The 19,384-nt window shown below is 36.5% G+C and overlaps 1 protein-coding gene across 1 annotated transcript in view; it reads left to right on the plus strand.

Moving 5' to 3' along the window:
* LOC116781998 (dynein heavy chain 5, axonemal-like) overlaps nucleotides 1–19,384 on the plus strand; it is a 156,483-nt gene that overhangs the window by 55,802 nt on the left and 81,297 nt on the right. The window contains 6 exon segments of the mRNA XM_032677998.1: nucleotides 2,889–3,076; nucleotides 4,277–4,471; nucleotides 11,707–11,841; nucleotides 12,866–13,055; nucleotides 15,680–15,897; nucleotides 16,808–17,119. Of these exon segments, the coding sequence (XP_032533889.1) occupies nucleotides 2,889–3,076; nucleotides 4,277–4,471; nucleotides 11,707–11,841; nucleotides 12,866–13,055; nucleotides 15,680–15,897; nucleotides 16,808–17,119 (1,238 nt within the window).

Genomic DNA, 19,384 nt, shown 5'->3' on the forward strand with positions numbered 1-19,384 from the left:
GAAGAGAAGGCTCAGGGGAGACCTCATCGCTCTCTACAACTACCTGAGAGGAGGTGTAGGCAGGTGGGGGTTGGTCTCTTCTCCCAGGCAACCAGCAGTAGGACAAGAGGCATGGCCTTAAGCTGCACCAGGGGGACGTTTAGGTTAGATATTAGAAAGAAATTCTTTACAGAGAGGGTAATCAGCCATTGGAATGGGCTGCCCAGGGAAGTGGTGATTCTCCGTCCCTGGAGGTTTTAAGATGAGGCTGGACGTGGCACTTAGTGCCATGGTCTAGTAACTGTGGTGGTAGTGGATCAAGGGTTGGACTGATGATCTCAGAGGTCCTTTCCAACCATCTGATTCTATGATTCTATGATTAATAATTGTAAGAGACGATAAGTTTCCTAGTTAAAAATATCAGTTTTAGAGCTTTTCCTTGTTGCATCCAAAGAATAGATATTTATGCTTAATAAATAATATAGAAAAAACCCACTTTTTTGGGTTTCTTTTTAGAATGGGTCTTAGGAGTCATATGACACATGTAACAAAAGGGGACAACTGCTTTTGAAAAATCTCTGCAATAATTTTTTATCAGGAAGCAGAAAGAATGGGACATCTCCATGAGGGAAGACGAGCCAGGGTGACCACCATACAGGCAGGGGCAGGGACTTCACTCACCAGGGCACAGTCCCACAGTGCCTAAACAGCGCAGGTTGTTGACAGCTTATTCCATCAGCTGTCCACTGACCATCAGACAAGGTGAAATAACCAGGTGGATCCAGGATCCATCTAGGAAGTTCAGAAACAGCAGTAGGCAGGACTGGAGGTAAAACTGTGGTGTTCTGGGGTCCTCCAGGAAGCTCAGTCAGAAGTTCAGCATAAGAGAAGATAGGACTGTGCACAACCCTACACACAACACAGTTCAGACATACCTGAGCTGAAATGGAACTCCTGGACTGTAGAACACAGTGTGGGTTGAAGCCCCAGGTAAGGCTGGTCAGGGCAATTAAGGCCTTCTGTTGCATCCAAGGTCCTGATATTCCACATACAAGAGGGAGAACATCAGTTAAAGGACTTGCTGCTACATGAATGAAGTCAAGGAACATTCTACATTTATTTTTAAAGACAGTAGGATTGGATATTTCATGTTTTAAATTTGGTAACTGTCCATAGAATTACTTTAATCTTTGTATCATTATGGCATTGCGGTATTTGTATATATTCCACTTGCTTTTAAATTTTTTTATTAAGTCCATGAAACTTTTTATTCTCTTTAAATTCTTTTCCTTTGGAGTATCTTTTTCCTTATAGTATCACAGAAGCAGTTTAGGAAAAGATTACTCTGAATGTGGAATGGAGATGAATTTCAAGGCAGGTCTGCGGTATTGCCCTGACTGAATCAATTCTTAAGGAGACAATTTTGGCTGTGCTACCACTGGTTTTGATCTGGTTTGAGACTTCTAATTTTTTTGAAGAGTTCTTCCAAAATTACACAAGTAAAAAAGACCAATCGATGCAAGAATATTAAAAGAATTTGTTAATGGATATGAAAACAAACATTAAAAAATGAATGTAAGAAAATAAACATAAAAGCGGCTTCAAGAGGATTTGAAATAAGGTGAGAGTTCCTAGAGGAACACCTTAAAGGGCAAGAGAAGACAAGACAAATGAAAGTAGAGGGAAGGGAAGTAGGATAATATGAACAGAATAGGTCAAGCAAAGACAAGAGAAGAAAAAACATGAAAGAGAAAATAAGACAAAGTGAAAAACTGTGTCTTCATCATATTATTATTGATTTTTTGAGTATTTTCTCTTCGATTAGCTTAAGTGTCTTAAGGAATTAACTTTATAAATAAACCACCCATTGATTTATTTTACCAGTGCTGTGGGCTTTGACATAGAAGATATGGGGATTTGGGGAAGCTCTGGGCAGAGTTATTCAACATTGCAAGCACACAGATGCCTTTTCTTGGACATGTGCTTTTTTCTGCATTTAGCAATGCTGTCTGGTGGCTTAAGCCAAGCTGAGCTCCACCAGTTCAGTGGAATTAATTAAACACCTCTGAACACTTGTAGGTACTGCCCCAGATCCTTACTGGCCCCAGGCAATAGGAAATACTAGTCCAATGTGGGCTTTGGGAAGGGAGGGATGGTGTCCATGAAGCTCCTGCATAGATTTACTAGCCTTTGTCTCTTGTGAAATGGATGTGGAACAGCAGAGGATTACATAGCTTTCCCACTACTGCTCTGGAAAGCTGCTGCTGTAGACTGTCCTATTTCAATACTACTAATATGAACAGAAGGAGTACTTGCCTTTCCCAAAAGCCATTCATTTCATGATGTTTATGTGTAATACTGTCTGTCTAGAACTCCATGGCCAGTTCCAAATAACAGTTCTAAGTGTGACATCAGATTCTTCTCTCTTGAACAGCAGGATGGTAATCTCCAACAATTTTTTTACCTATGAATTGCTATAAAATACTACAATGCTTCTGTCAGAAATGTAGTGATTCGATTTGATTTGTGCTTTTCATTTAGGTAGGTATCTCTCAAGCTCATCTTTGACAATTTCACCCCTTGCATAGCTGAGTTTCCATGCTGTATGCATGTTTATGCTGCTAGGTGCTATATTATTGAACACTTTCTGCCTTATGGTTGCTATAGAAGTGTAGAATTCTTTGTAAAGAAGTTTGCATATCTTTCTTTTAAGCAGTGATTCTTTTTCTGTGTGTCATTAATGCTCAGCCAAATTTATTTTGAGTTTTTACTTCTCATTTTACTCTGTTCATGTTCTCTGTTCTTCTCATGTTACATTAAGCTGTATAGAACATGCTCTATTTTATATATAAATTACTCTTGTTTGATCTGATATTTTAACAAAATATTTTCCTTTTTTCTTTTTTTAGGTTTAGCTCAGTCAGGTGCATGGGGTTGCTTTGATGAATTTAACCGCATTGATCTTCCAGTTTTATCAGTAGCTGCTCAGCAGATATATATTGTACTTCAGTGTAAGAAAAAAAAGAAACCTCAGTTCACTTTCACTGATGGTGATGTTGTTGACATGGACAGAGAATTTGGTATATTTCTGACTATGGTATGTCTGTAAATATATGTAAATGCCATCATTGTGAAAAATCTTTCCTATTTCATTTCCTATTGAAATTTCCCTGTTGAAATCATTGGGACTGTCTTTTAGAAAATAGGGAATGCAATTTGAACAATAATTTGGTAAAATAATAAAGATATTATTTTCTCTTGCCCCTATTTTTAAACTGGAACTTAGGACTTGAGGTATGCAATTATCATTAACTATATATTTTAAGGGCTTTTTTAGTTGCATATTTGACAGATGGAGATTAAACTCAACCCTCTCATATTTTTAGTCAAAGTCTGTCAAAGTAAGCCAGAAGTAAATGATCACTGCAAGGACTACTGTAGTTGGTCTGGTCAGTATTTTACCACTTGTGAAGAACTTTTGACCACAGTCCTACAAGACAGCATGAAGAAAACCACCCTCCCTCTGGTTCACTGGCCTCCTCTTTGATTCCTGTGGACTGCTTCTAGCAGTATAGGAGGCAAAACTGCAGGAAAGCATAAGAATACCTTAAAAAACATCTTCATATCTCCCTCTCCTTAGCTACCTACATACTCACAACTCAAAATAGAAACATTTGTCTTATATTAGGGTGTACTACCTTTGAAAAGGAGTCAATGTTATCACTGTAATTGAAAAGAGGGCAAATTAGTGGCATACAAAGACCAGTGTGAAGACAGTTTGTAAAGAACTGGAAGGGTTTAAGAAGTTATCACTGCACAGCTAGTGACTACTGTTGTCACAACTGAGCCATGCAGTAGTCACATGAATGACTTAGACATCTTCAATGAGAGGTCAGATCCATTAGTTTAAATTATATTCAGCAACGGCTTGCACTGCTTGACTGACTTTATACTGAAATGATCTGGGAACTCTCATTGGGAACAGTAACTTCCAGCACTGGAACACTATCAAGACCCTGAGGAAGTAACCATTTAAAACAACTCAAACAAGATCTGTAAGGGTTTGTCTGTCTATATCTGTGTGCCTTGGACATCTCTAAATAGCATGTGATTCCCCATACTTTATGAACTGCAGTATTGAGGCAACTGTGTAGTGATGTGTAATTGTGACATGCTCAAGTTACCATTTGTAATCTCACATGTGCTTCTGTGTTTGCCAGATAATTATGAGAGAAGATAAACCTTCCTATTCCACTTTCATTATATGATGTTTTGGTTTATATACTGCATTTTTTAGAACCCCGGCTATGCAGGACGACAGGAACTTCCACAAAATCTGAAGATTCAGTTTCGCACGGTTGCTATGATGGTGCCAGACCGTAGCATTATTATGCGAGTCAAGCTGGCAAGCGCTGGTTTCCGAGACAACCAAGTCCTTAGTCAAAAATTCTATACACTCTACAAACTCTGTGAAGAGCAGTTATCTAAACAGGTAAAATAAATATTTTTTCCAACTGTAAGCTGTCACTGGAAGGATATGTAGATAATATACTTTCGTAGAATATACAATTATTTTTACACTTGTGAACCTATTCATTTTTTAGTGTTTTCAGTTTCAAGTTCCAGGAAAAGAGTCTGAAATTATCATGTTATTTTTATTTTTCACAGTAATTTGAGTACTAAAGGAAGTTTGATTTGTGATTCTTAAACAAAGTGCAGTTACTGGAGAAGTTATGAGGAACGGTGTCCATTGTTCTGCTGAACTTTATGGAGGACACATTTTTCAATATCTCCACTTATGAAGGCTAGATCTGTTGAAGAGGTGGTGTAAGAATTGTAAATAACTGAAGAACACCTACAAGGCACTGTCTTGCCTAATGCTACTAGAAACAGAAAAGTGCTGTTCTGTTTGGTATGGTGTATTTAAGTAGAAACAAAAATAATTCTTGCCTTTTGAATGCCCTGTGCTGACTGTCCACTAGAGGTTCTCAATGAGGAATCGTATAAATGGTATATACATTGTGGCTCAAACACTTGCTTTGTTTGGGTCCTGAGGAAGCTGGGCATATTGACTATATTCTCCACATAATCCATCCATTATTTGATTTCAGTTCTATACCATATATTTATTAGTCACTATATCAATTTCCACGTAGAATCTTGGACTACAACAGAATAAGGTAATGATGCATCATATTTAGTTCATCAGAGTTAAAACCAGTGCAGATTTGGATTTTCTCTTCCTTTCTTCACACTTCTGTAAGTTCACTCTCTCTATATATATAACCAAACTGGATTTCAATTTTCCTTTCTCTCAGATTTATTTTTCTGAGAGAGTTTTACTCACCAGCTTTATGTTGTAGACTGGCTTTTGACAGGTCATATTTGCTGCTGGCTTCCCTGTAATATTGCCCAGAGTATCTCCTTTAGCCTTCATATTAGTTTTTAGGCAATCTGAATCACCCTATATTGATCAGGCATCACTAGTGTTAGTCCATTTGTTACTGTCCAACCTACTCTCTCAGGCCTGTCATCTGCCTGTGTTTTATAGTTACGAGGCTGCATTTGTCAGAGCTCTCTCTGAAGTGGAATCTGTGGAAAATTTGTGTATGCACAGTTTTAGCAGTCAGAAACACACCTTGTTTCCAGACTATTGAATATGCATCTCTTTTTTTTTCTCAGGCCTGGCCTCTGTAGGACTAAGTTTTCTTATTGCCTCAATTTGTGTGGTGTTTTTTTGTCCTGGGCACGATTCTTTCCTTCAATGTGAAAAAAGCGTGTAAGCAGGCATCAGAAATTTGGCCTTCTACCTCTGGAAAAGTGCTTTGCTCATTTTCTGCTGTCACAGGTGTTAGAAGTGGTTCATTCCTGGACAGATTACTTAAAAATTTAATGCTCACACCTAAATGAAACTTAGCTGTGTACAAAACTTATTTTAAATATCTTAAGAGTGTACAATGCTTTATGCACAACCATTGCTGCATCTGCATGATGAGTTTCTTTGTGCAGTTTGGTCATTTCTGCATCAGAAACTGCCCTTGAGCCTCTGAGATAGCAAGACTCTCCACTCATCATGTTAAATAATATCCTGAAGCATATAAGAAAGGCTTATCAGTTGGCCTAGGGATTGTAGGAACTGCCTGGAGGACTCTATGAAACTGTGAAATTCTCATCTGGAAAACTCCTGTACCAATTAGTCAAATGCTTTGTTGTGAAGACATGTAGCTCAATCACTTTGTCTCAGGTCAGTCCTTTGCCTCATATGTGCTGATGTTAGCAAGGGAGTTCCTTGACATTAATGAAAATCAATGACCAAGTGCTCTGGGTGTGCACATGGGCACAACCCTTACACCTAGCTACATCACAATTATATATTTGCATCTTATGCTTATATCTCTGTGATAACTTAGATTCCACGGTGTGGAATTTATGTCTGCAGGGAATAATTTTCCGTCTGTATTTATCATTTCTTCAGGACCATTTCACATTTGTATAGTATCCATCAGAGAAGCCTGTTATTCTGATCTTTACTTCTAGCAGTTTACCTCATGCATCATATCCTGGATCATTCCATACTCAGTAATATGAGCCAGGAAGCACAACCTTCTGCAAACCTGTGGTAGTATGCGCCCATGTCCTCCTGGCTATGTCTGTCAGCAGTCCCTTGGGCAGTCCTGCTCTTGTATAAATCCATTATATACAATTATAAAATCAGACAAAACCCCTGAATTTAGAAGAGACCTCTGAAGGTCAACAAGCCCTATATCTCTGCTCAAAGTGAAGTCAAAGAGAGCAGGTTGCTCAGCACCTTGTCTAGATGAGCTTTGAATATCTCCAAGGATAGAAACTGCACAGCCTCTTTGGTCAAGCTGTTGAAGTGTCTGACCATCTTGTCTAGTCACCATTTTCTCTGGAATGCCTCTGCCCTGCTGTGTTGCCCTTCCAGCAGATACTGGGGTGTGTCAAGCCCTAGTGAGGATCAGGGCTTGCAAAGATGAGGCTAACTCCAATTGTTGGAAAAAAAATTCATCAGCTTTTTCCTCATCAGGACATTTGCAGCAGACATCTGCCACAATGTTGTTCAGCTCTCTAATTCTAACATAAATGCTTTCAACTGGCTCATTAGCCATCCTAAGGGAAAGCATTCCCACACTCTTTCACTTTAAAGGGCAACTGTCCATCCAGCCCTCCTAGCTTGTCCTTCCTAAAGAGTCTGTATCCCTCCATTGCAGCTATCCCACCACATTTCCTAGTTAGACTGTAGCCCTGTAACTGCATACAGAGCTCTAATTTTTCCTGTTTTGTTGTCATGCTGCATGCCATAGTGAACAGGCACTTCAAATTGGAACCTGTTTCTGCTGTGAGAGCTTCTGCCATGATGCCGTTCTCTTTGCCCTTCCTTATCTGCACAAATACACTTGAGCTGAACCACTTCCCAGCCTATTTTGTCATTCTTGATGTCTCTCTTGCCCACTACAGATTGGACCTTTTGCTTCTCAGTTGAGTCGACCACTTGCTCACTTGAATGTGTGTTATCTCCCACCCCATCATTCATAGTTGTGGTAGTAATGGAATAATCTGAAACACTTGCTAAAGTTCCTCATGAAGTTTGTTGTAGGCTGGGAAATACATCTGATGCAATATGTGATTATATATAGAGAGAGATCTAATGAGTTCGTCAGATTAAATACGGGAGTCTCATGAACTGGAAATGTTTCTGAGAGTACAGTGGGATACAAATCGCTTCCATCTAGCCAGAAAACTAAAATTATAAAGTACAGACAGTCTTTTTTGGAGACTTATTCAATTAGATACTATGAAAAAATTCTTTACTATAAGGGTGGTGTGGCACTGGAACAGGTTGGTCAGTGAGGTTCTGGATTCCCCATCCCTGGAAGTGTTCAAGGCCAGATTGGAGGGCTCTGAGTAACCTGGTCTAGTGGAAGGTTCTCTGCCCATAGCAGGAGGTGTTTGAACAAGATGATCTTTAAGGTCATGTCCAACCCAAACCATTCTGTGATTCTATGACTCATATTAGTCTGTCTTTCCTAGTGGAACTTATTTATTTAATTTTAATGGTGAATTTGAAATTTGAAGTTAAGTAATGCTTGGTATCCGGGCAGTTGACTGTAAAGATCAGGGTCACATAAAGAACCAATACAATAGGAAATGGTAGAATATTGCCTGTTTTTAGCAAATGCAATATATCAACAGAAGAAAATAAAATAAACAACCATTCACCAGCTGAACTTAGCTCCCAGAAAATCTAAAAGGAATTTGCCAGAAGCAATACATAAAGTCCTCCAGACATTTTACACACACAAATGCAGACTGTAGAAAGAGAAACTCTGACTCAGAAGTAGCCAAAGGCACCCTGATTGACTCGTCTCCTTCAGTAAAGAAAAACAAGAAACAGTAAAATAAAAGAATAGTCCTTAGCAAATGTAGGAAGCTCAAGGTGTCCACAAGCCTGTGAAAGAGTTATTCTGAGAGAGCCCCCAAAGCTGAATTATTTGTCTTTGTTACAGGACTTCTTCCCTACTGCTTCCTTCCACAAATCCTCACCCAGCTTAGGGAAAATCATAGAAACTGAAGAGAAAAACCTAACAAAGCTTGAAAGCAAATGAGGCAGTAATCCCTTTTTGAGGATCATCTGTTTAAGGTGCTTTCATATGGAGAAAACCACTGATATCCCTATTTTTTTCTTTTCCCCATGGAGCAAGTACTCTAAAAATCTCTAGTACTGCCTTTTTTTTTTCCTCATTTTTTAATTCTTCCTTACAAGGGCGTTGCCTATACCACTGCATTTTGCTCAAGTGCAATCTTTTCCCTGCTGTTAAAAGATGTAGCAAGGAAATAACTCATAATCTACATTTGCCAGTAAATTCTAGCTGTTCTGTGCCATTCCTGAAAGGCAAAGCAGTTGTAAACCTAGCAGACCGATTAAGGTAAATAGATAGTTGGTTGAAACCACTCATCATGTAGGTCAGTTGGAATGCACCAGAAAAACCTGTCTTTAAAAGTCATTTCAGCTTATTTTAAATTTTCTAATAGATATGAAAGTATTTCTTCAAATCTAACACAGTCCTCACTTTTATAGGGACATAGACTAGAGTAAGTTGGAAGGGACCTCCAGAGGTCACATTGTCCAAGTTCTAGCCCAGAATGGGTCAATCTAGACCAGGTTGCTAAGGCACTTGCTGAGTTTTGAATATCTCCAAGGATGGAGATATTCAGTCTCTCTGGGTACCTTTTCTGTGTAAAGAATCTTAATAATGCAAACCATTGCAATTACTCCCTTTGAAAATTTTGATCATTGTCTCTTTTCCACTCACTTTGGTCGACTCATCCAGTATGTTGATGATGGTCATCTAGCAAGGGAAAAAAGAAATATATCAGCCCTTGTCATGATTCTGGACATTTCACTAGGACATACCATTTACCAATTGATACCTGACTTTGTTATCAGCATAAAATACACTTTCCAAACATCACATGAAGTTGTTAATCTGTTTGTATTAATGTTTCCATCTGAAAATGAGATTTCCTGGCAGTACGTAGCTGAATATTCATACCTAAGTTTTTCAGCTGGTAGCAACTTGGCGTCTGATTGAATAATAGAAGATGAAGCTGGGTGGAGCCCTGAGGGGTCATTCATTTACATTTCCGGAGGACAAATAATAATTAAATAATTTGATATAAATGGTTGTGACTCTCCTTAACATTTTCTATTGACAGATAGCTTGCAGTTTCCCAGGCAATCTGTTCCAAAGTTTTGTTTTTGTTATGGTTACAATGTTTTCACTAAAAGTTAACCTGAATCTCCCTTGCTCTATTGCAGTGCATTATTTCTTTCCCTTACTATTCCTCCTGTCTTCCTCTTTGCAGGTATCTTTTGCATGTTGAAGAATTTTGTCATAACTCTTCCTACATATTCACTTTTCCTACTTCTACAGTAAATTTTGTATTACTTCTTCCTGATATAGCATGTTTTCTACTCAACTGAAAACTTTAATTTCTTTTCTAATTTCTCTTCAGTAGGGTTCATCTTCAAATGTGGAATCCAGCTTTTGGGCACGGTGTAGAAGTGCCAACTACAGTGGAAATATCATTTCAACCCTTCTAAAAAGGACACTTCTATTTTTATTGCCTACCATAATTGTAGATAAGTCATTGGGGAGATTGTGGCTTCAGTCCAATGTCAGATATTTTTCTGCAAAGCTTTCTACACCTGACTTGTTTCTCCACTCAGTGAATAGGACTTGTTACTCTTTGTTTGTGCAGTTGGTTGTTTCCATCTTTAGTATTTTGCACCTGCCTTTATTTAACTGCATCACGCATAAATAATGTATTGAATTTCTCCTAGTAATTTTGAACTCTAGTTATGGTCCAGTTCACCAGATAGGTATCATCTAAAAACCTAATCAATAAGTTATTCCTTGCTGAAAATTCTGGGGTTTACTCAATGTATTGTTCCAATTTGTCAGCCTGGAAAATAGAGGTGGAGTCTGTGCAAAAGATGCTGGTTTAATTTGTCTTTGTTTCTCACCATCCAAATGTATCCTAGTTGGCCATAAATTAAATTATTTTTCCCCAGTCAAGTCTATTTTGTCTGTGATGTTAATTGGTAAGTGATATCTCTGTCTTTATATTGACCCATGAGCTTTCTTTTTATCTTTTCTCCCTCTGTTCTGTTGAGCAGGGGAAGTGAACGAGTAACTGGGTAGGTATCTGGAGGCTGGACAAGGTCAACATGCAATAGATAGTGTAAAAAAGAGTCTATACTCTTGGCCTCAAAAACATTTCTGATCAATCAGAGGGAGCAGATATTCTCTAAATACAATAATATCTTGATTATCTTCTTCCATGTCTGTCTTTACCACTTAGTCTTCTGAGCAGCTGGCAGTTGTGGAGACTTCATAATTTAAAACCTTTATCCTGATAGCTTTCCTTCTAGGATTTACATCAATGGTCGAAGAGGAAATACGTTACAGAACATTTGTATATGTTTTCAAATCTATGTTAAATAAGACTTGTATGTTCAGGTACAAGTGCTAAAATTAGTTGAGTATGTTTATATGACTCTACAAATGTTCAGCTGTGTCAGTAGAGGAAGGGAAGATTGTCCAGACCTTACCTCCCTAAGTCCAAAGCTAGTTAGATACACCTCTAGGATGCACACGGATGTTGAAAGTAAATATTTCTGTTCTGAACCAAGTTGTTAGGAAACCCTCCACAGAGCAGAAAGTCATTGAGAACAGTATAGGATAGACTTACATATAACAAATTGTATGTGAATAATTTCATTATATTTCTTAATATCAGCAACAGATTGACCCTTTTAGTCATGAATCCCAGAACTGTACATCAAGGTAGCAACAGTCCTTTTATGAGCAGAAAGCAGAGGGTAGTCTGGGGAGATGTGGTTTGATTATGAATTTAGCAAAATGCGAGAAGATGCAGCTCTGTTACAGGTGACTTGTAAAAATGGTAGTCTACCACCAAAAAGGACACTTGGTAGGTACAGACTTACAACACTAGAAAATATCTGCAGGGTTTGATAACAACAGTACTGGAGATCTAGTTGAAAAGATTAACAGCTGTGAATTCATCATATTTGAAAGTTCAATAGCATTTATTTATTTAATGAATTTAGTTTTCAGCCCTCTCTTGATTTTAAAGTGTTTGATCTTTGTAGTATCAATTGTGTTTATGTATTATTTCAAGGTTCACTATGACTTTGGGCTTAGAAATATCCTGTCTGTTTTAAGAACACTTGGAGCAGTGAAAAGATCTAATCCCCAAGAGCCAGAGAAAACTGTTGTGATGAGAGTTCTGCGGGACATGAACCTCTCCAAACTGGTACTGTGACACTGGTGACTTTCCCCAAAAGAGTATTTTGTTTGCATTTTTAAGGGCATTTATTATGCACTTTGAAAAACTGTTTTTCTTCAGCGGTTGGATACATTATTTTGCAGTTTTATATGATCAGTGATATATCCGTGAGTGGAGAATCAGAATACAGTTCCTATATGAGCATTATGTGTCTTTTAAAGAGAGGAAAACACAGCAGAAGCTTTAGCTGAAAAAATCAGTGGAAATACCATCAGATCCTAGGGGACCTACCTGATCCTCTAATTGGCTCTTGTTTCTAATTCTTTCTGCTCTAAGGAGAGAAAGGAAGAATACATTGTATTAACTTTTAATAATGTCATCAAAGACCCTTCTTAATCCAGAATTTCAATTTATGTATTTCTTGGGAGTCTGTTGCCTTTTTGGATCATTGTAAGAATTGCAGTAAGTGAGGTAATTGGAAGCAGCTAACGCCTACTTGTGTCATCTAATGTCTTTCAATAATACTATTTAAAGTATTCATCTTTCTTTTTATTGCTGTAATTAAAAGGTTATAGCATGTCTAGACTCTGCATATTTACCTTGGGAGCCAGTTTTGTGATGGAGTCAATTACACTTTTTCTGATGTTCATCTATTCAGTGCAGTGGTACATGTGGTCAAACCTATAGCAGTGCTTCAGTGATTTACAGAAGGAAAAAACTGTAAAAATTCTCAAGCAAAATATGATTGGAATAAATCTTGCAAACTTATCTAACAAATGAAGAAATGTGTGTGTGTATATATTGAAGAAAACTATATTAAGGTGTTAACATTCTTATAAACTTTAAGTATTTAATATAGAAATTACTACTTGTAATTGCATTGTATGAAATTCACTTCATAAAACTGGTGGATAATTATAATATTTTCTTTGGAAAAGATTATATTTTCTACTGCCCTCTTTTAAATGGCATGTTCTTGAAGATTGTTTACAGTTATAATAATAATTTTGATAAATAAATAATGTATTTTCCCCTGCTTTGTCCTTCACAGGTGGATGAAGATGAACCTTTATTTATGAGTCTCATTAATGACCTATTCCCTGGAATTACTCTGGATAAAGCTGGGTATCCTGAACTGCAGTCAGCCATCCAAAAACAGACAGAGAAAGCAGGGCTTATTCATCATCCACCATGGATACTTAAACTTATTCAGCTGTATGAAACTCAACAAGTCCGACATGGTTAGCATGCTAGATGAGGTTTTGAGACTGCATAAAAGCAATATTTTTTTAATATTATCTGCTACAGAATGCAGATTAGTTTAATGAAAAATATGTTTTTAAATTGAACAGGTGTATTTTTTAAAGCCTGTGTGGATATTTTGCCAGGAAGCAGTTATGACCTTTTTTTAGTGTGCAATGCACACATAGTGAGATTTTAGCTTTGTTGTGTTACGTTTTTTTATGAGAAATATGAGTGTGGCCTTCAGTGATTGAAATTTCTATAGAACAAGTTAAAATGTATACATTAGAATCCAGAGACAGTGATTTTGTTTAGTGTTCTGAAAACAGTTGTTGCCCTCAGAGCTCAGTCATGAAGCTCAAGTTTAATCTTACTGTGAGATTTTAATGCTGAGAAGATCACCTCTCAAACCTTTACTTTTATAGATTCTACCATGCATGCGATCCAATGAACACCAGGGTTGTGGGTTTGATCCCTGTATGGGTCATTAACTTAAGAGCTGGACTCAATGATCCTTGTGGGTCCCTTCCAACTCAGAATATTCTGTGATTCTGTGATTAAGATGTGAGAGCTATGTAAGTTCAAGTGTTTTCTTTGTGGTTGATTCTTGTCATTTATACTGAGGAGAAATAAGCCTGCCTCCTACTGGACCAGGGGAGTTGGACAAGACAGGCTCCAGAGGTTCCTTTCAGCCTCAACCGTTCTGTGATTCTATGAAAATGCATTTTTACAGTGCACAAAATGATACCCTGTCCTAGGAAGGGTATCAAAGACAGTAGTAAATCCAGGTTTACAATTCATAGCTGAGTGGAAAAAAAAGTATCGTAGCTTTGAAATGCCCCTCGTGCCCCTAACCTCTAACAACTAATGACTTTTTAATATAATAAGGGGAAAATATAAAGGAAATGTAACTAAAGGAGCAAAGATTTATGAAGATGTCATCCTTCTTATTCTCCCCTATCATGTAATAGTGAAAGAATAGTAAGCTTAAACTAATAAAACAAATAAAAGGAAATACTCATTCACATATCACACTCTGAGCCCTTAATGCCTCAAACTTTTAACTCAGATTATTGGTTAGACCAAAGAACTGGTTTGTGCTGTGCAGAGTTAATAATTTACATCCGGATAGCTGGATTCAGTGTTCTATATCAAACCATAACATCTATTTCTATATAAGAACCACAGAAATTTTAATGATTTCAGTCATGATTAAATGTACCTCTTGTTAGAAGAAGCTGTTTGATCTATGAGACACTACAAATTCACTGTTCCTCAAAAATATTCAGGATCCACTGTGACATTCTGCTTAGATGCCTCTTCTCTCTACACATCCCTACTATTCCCAGGTCGCATAGTTCCAGTCAGCCAAACAGTTGGATACTCAGGCCTTTCTATGATGGAAGTTATTGTATGAAGGGAAGAAGATTATTTTCCTGACTTTCATTTGTCCTACTCATTGATGCTTGGATTTATGGAGAGGTTGCCATGGGATTTCAAAAAATCAAGAAAAAAATCACTAAAACGTATGACTTCTCTTAGTTGAAATAGAGGCAGTATGTGCACATGAAGTGCTTGTACACACACACACACACACACTCATGTATGCATGGAAATTCAGTGCATGGATCCTGAAATCTGTTTGGCATAACAATTTTGATTGAAATACTGTTGAAACCAGCAGAAAGGCCATTCCGTTAACATTGAAGGGCTTGTATTAGATTTCCTCACATGTAACATATAGCAAAAGGAAGTGATTTTCTGGGTCCTCAGATTGTTTTGGAGAACATCCCACTCCCTTTAGAGAAAACATCAAGCAATCTGGATTGTGTTGGGTTAGGTTTGTAACTAGGTTTTGGGATTGTTCCATTGATACCTTTGTTGAAGACATTTTCAAAGCCAACTAAGGATTATGTTGTCCAGTTGCCTTTAGTGTTAATAGGAGTTATCTAGCTCCCTTAAATGACTTTAGAATTTTCAGTTTGAATGTCCCATCTGATTTTGGATGGATTCTGGGCGTCTTGAATAGGTGATTTAGAAAACATAACTAAAAAAGTTCAACTGTAGGCTCAATTTATTGTTGAAGACATGATTCATTTTCCTCAGGCAACATAAGTATACACTGATGAAATTAGGTGTCGTTGCTGTTAACTGGTTTTACATAAGAAAGATGTATTAAAATGTCATCATGGATGGATGCAGGTACATATTTTTGTTACTTTTGCTTCAGAAAGATACACTCGATTTTGTATATCATTGGAAGTTACCATTCTCATTAAATATATTTAGAAATTACTGACTTTGTTTGCCACCAGTCATGTCAATGTCATTGCATGCAAACATCAAAAGACAGTTGTGTTTTCTCATTAGAAAAAGGAAAAGAACTGCCTGAGGGAGGATACAGACCCACATAGGCTTGCCTATCATAATAGAGCAGACAGTTATAGAGACCTTTTAATAATATTTTCAAATTCAGTTTCAATCGACATTAACTGGAGTGAGAAACATCCTTTTGTATTGGCTTTTGGTAAAAATAAAACAAAGATCATTGATGCGACGAACCATTAAATGGTAGCATGACATACTGACATTTCATTTTAAACCATGTTTGTATTGTTTTAAGGTATGATGACTCTAGGTCCAACTGGTGCAGGAAAGACAAAATGCATTAATATTTTGATGAAAGCAATGACAGATTGCGGTGCTCCTCATAAAGAGATGAGAATGAACCCAAAGGCAATCACAGCTTCCCAGATGTTTGGCACCCTTGATGTTGCTACAAATGACTGGACAGATGGTATTTTCTCTACATTATGGAGAAAAACTTTAAAAGCAAAGAAGGTAATGGATATTGTATCATGATGTTAATAAAGACGTTTAATACTGTTTCCATAAGGTCTCATTACCTGTCATTTATCGAGAGATCTTCCATTATTGAATCAAATGGGAATATGCAGTGTTAGTTTTGCTTTGTGTCTAATGAGCTCAATGTACGCAAGAGTCAGAATTACATATATATGCCAGATAACACTAGGGTTCCCAAGCATTTGAGGTTCCAGAATTAATTTGGAAAAGATTTTAAGGGATATGCTTCCTTCTGTAAGCAGGTAGTCCTACCATTCAAACACAAAAGTAGAGTCTGTTCATGTTTTGACATGAGGACAGGAAAGTTAATTTTCTCCTCGCTGGTTTTATGTCATTGCCACTATATTTCACTGGTTATATCAGAATGTAAGAGGCTTTGGTAAGAAATCAATGTAGGCATTTCCCAATTCTCCTATCAAACCTGCAGATCATGTTTCATGGAATCATGATTATGCTCAGATCTTCTGAAAAGTCACTTAGTTCTCACTTGGAAAATGGGAAACCTTACATGAAATATTTGTGTAACATCCCACAAGGACTCACTTTGTGCCTGTGTCTGTGAGTGCATTTTATGGGAAATGTTTTTATCCATCAAGATGGATGCTGGGCTGGCTGATGTATTTGTAGCAGAAAGGTACAACTTTGTGCTTAGTACAGTGCAAATCAATTTTTGTCACTATTCTTTAATATCTTTTTTTTGTGTGACACAAGACAACAAAGGAACCACTGAACAAATGGTAAAAATTGCATTTCATGCTGAGCACCAAATTATGACTCATTATTTATATCCAAGAGTACATTCTCTGATATTAAGTAAATGTGTATTTTTGGTCAATTCGGTAAAGCTGCATGTGTGTGTCTCTCCTTTTTTTTTTTTTTTTTTGAGGGTGAGCATATCTGGATAGTTTTGGATGGACCTGTTGATGCAATATGGATTGAAAATCTGAACTCTGTTCTGGATGATAATAAGACCCTTACTTTGGCCAATGGAGATCGTATTCCGATGTCCCCCAATTGCAAAATTATTTTTGAACCTCACAACATTGACAATGCTTCCCCTGCAACAGTTTCTCGTAACGGGATGGTCTTCATGAGTTCCTCAGTGTTAGACTGGAAACCTATTTTAAAGGCTTGGCTGCAAACGCTACCTGTTAGGTACTCTGATGTCCTATGGAATTGCTTTAATGCTGTATTTCAGGTACTGAATTAACAACTTTTGGGGGAAAAAAATTGCATTTCTTATTCTTTATTTAATGAAGCATTGTTTCTTCCTAAGTGCTTTTTCAATTATTTGCATCTCTTTGTTTATGTAAAAAAAAAAAAAAAAAGAGAGAAGATAATCTCTAACGTTAATGAATGACTGAAACTATAACAGATGAATAATTTGGATGTTTTGTTTTGTTGGCGTACTTCAGTTGGCAAAGAATTGTTAAACCTGTGATTATTTTATATTGCATATTGGCAAAACAGATATTCTCTTTCTTTGTAATTGTTACTACAATTTTAATTCTTGTTAGAATACACAAAGTGTGTAAACTTGTTTGTTTTAAATATAAAGAAGTAAATTCAGAAAGAAATTGAGCTAGATTTACTCTGGTAAAACAGGAATGCATTTGGTCCTTTAGTTATTTTTAAAAGACATGCTATAATTTGAATTAATCCAGGGTAGTGTGTATGTGCTGTTCTGTGCTGTTCCAAAGCTCAGCGTAGGTGACTATAGTTGTCTCTTATGATTTTGTTTCTCTTCCAAAGGAAATTTTTGAAATGGCATCTCTTTGATACATTGTCTGACTAAATTCTGTTCAATCAGTAGATCCAAAGCAAGAATTCTGAATGTTTTTCCACCTCCATTTGTCTTTGGCTTACTGAATCATTAGAAAGGTTTCATAATATTATGGATGGTTGCACTCAATAGTGGGTATAGAAGCATAATCTCAATAGTATACTTTTTCAATTACATTGAAATATTTATTTTTGCTTTGGAACTTTCTAAAGAAATAGTTATGTCTTTGCAATTCTGTCATTGTTCTTGTCTTTTCTTATCTTCTGATTTCCTCAACATCTGCAAAGTAAATGCAACTGCCCATATACTTGTGTTTCCCATCAGCTTGCTCCTGCCAGTTTACTTGTGTAATTGATGTTGGATTTCACAGGGTTTTCTCCTGTAATATTTTTAATTGCTGTTGTATTTTAAAAATGCAGTTTTTAATGAACTTTGAGTGACATTTCAGAAATAAATCATGATAAAAGCAATGATTGATATAGGTTTGGAATGCCCTGAATGTTAACAAATGTCTTCTTACAAATATTTTTCATTTCAGTGCCCATTTACTTTAAAACCAATGTTTAACAAGCTATTCATTTTGTTCTATCTCCAAAACATAATGATATGACATAGTATTTACTGCAGTAGCAAGAAAAACAATTCTGATAATGAATTTTAAAGTATGCTTCTAAAGTAATGTATATGTAGGTCAATTTACTGCTTCTTTGCCACAATTCTATCTATATTTTATGCTACAACTTGCTCTGAAAACATAATAACAGCATTTAAAATGCCCAAGCCTGAAGCAATAGCAATAAAGTCCAGAAAAATATGTATTTTATTAGATTGAGAGATGAAAATGCAGTGAAATATGAAGTTACTTCAGTGCTGAAGGCTGTGTTTAGAACTATCAAAATGTAAATGAAAGCTGTCATGCTGGCAGTTTTCTTTCACTTTTAATGTGCTGTCTTTGCTTCTCAAATAATAGAAACAATAAAAGCGATTTTACAGATGAGAGTAACACTACATTTGTGTTCACATGCCTCTTTTTATAGTTATTGTTTTCTCCTACATAAAAAAAGATAAAATTCAAACCATAAAAAAATAATAAAATTTAAAAAGAAAATTTTTTAAATAGTGTATCAGCAGTGGTAGCCAAACCCCAAGTATAGACCTTGGTGAATTTAATGCTAGTATTAAGAAGAGAATGGGTATAAACATCTTACAAATTATCTGATTTTTTGAAGAAAATGAAGATTAGGCTATAGATGGAAATGGAGTAATCAAGGAGACTCAGTCTTTAAGTAGACATATAGAGACTTTTTGAAATCAATTTAAATTCAACCAAAATAGATGTAAGATGATCGCTCTAGTAATTCCAATTTGCTTACAAGCAGCTCTCATTTTTTATGATAACCAAAACAGTATTTGTCACTGAAAGTCTTCATGTCGGATAAAATCATTGTTAATAGTACAGCAAGGAGCAGTAATGGAGGAGGAAACTAATTAGAGAATAATAGTTGTGAATCAGTAGCAAGAATGTATTTATTCTTTTTATGTATGTTATAAATTGCATTGTAAGTCACCAGTTTTTATACATATATAAAAAAAAAGGTCAGGAGGTAGTCTGAAGACAAGGATAGATTAAAAATAACCCCAACCCAAAATACAGAAGACAAAACCCTCTACCCCAAACAA

The sequence above is a fragment of the Chiroxiphia lanceolata genome, chromosome 1 (genome assembly GCF_009829145.1).
Source record: "Chiroxiphia lanceolata isolate bChiLan1 chromosome 1, bChiLan1.pri, whole genome shotgun sequence".
Taxonomy (NCBI): Eukaryota; Metazoa; Chordata; class Aves; order Passeriformes; family Pipridae; genus Chiroxiphia; species Chiroxiphia lanceolata.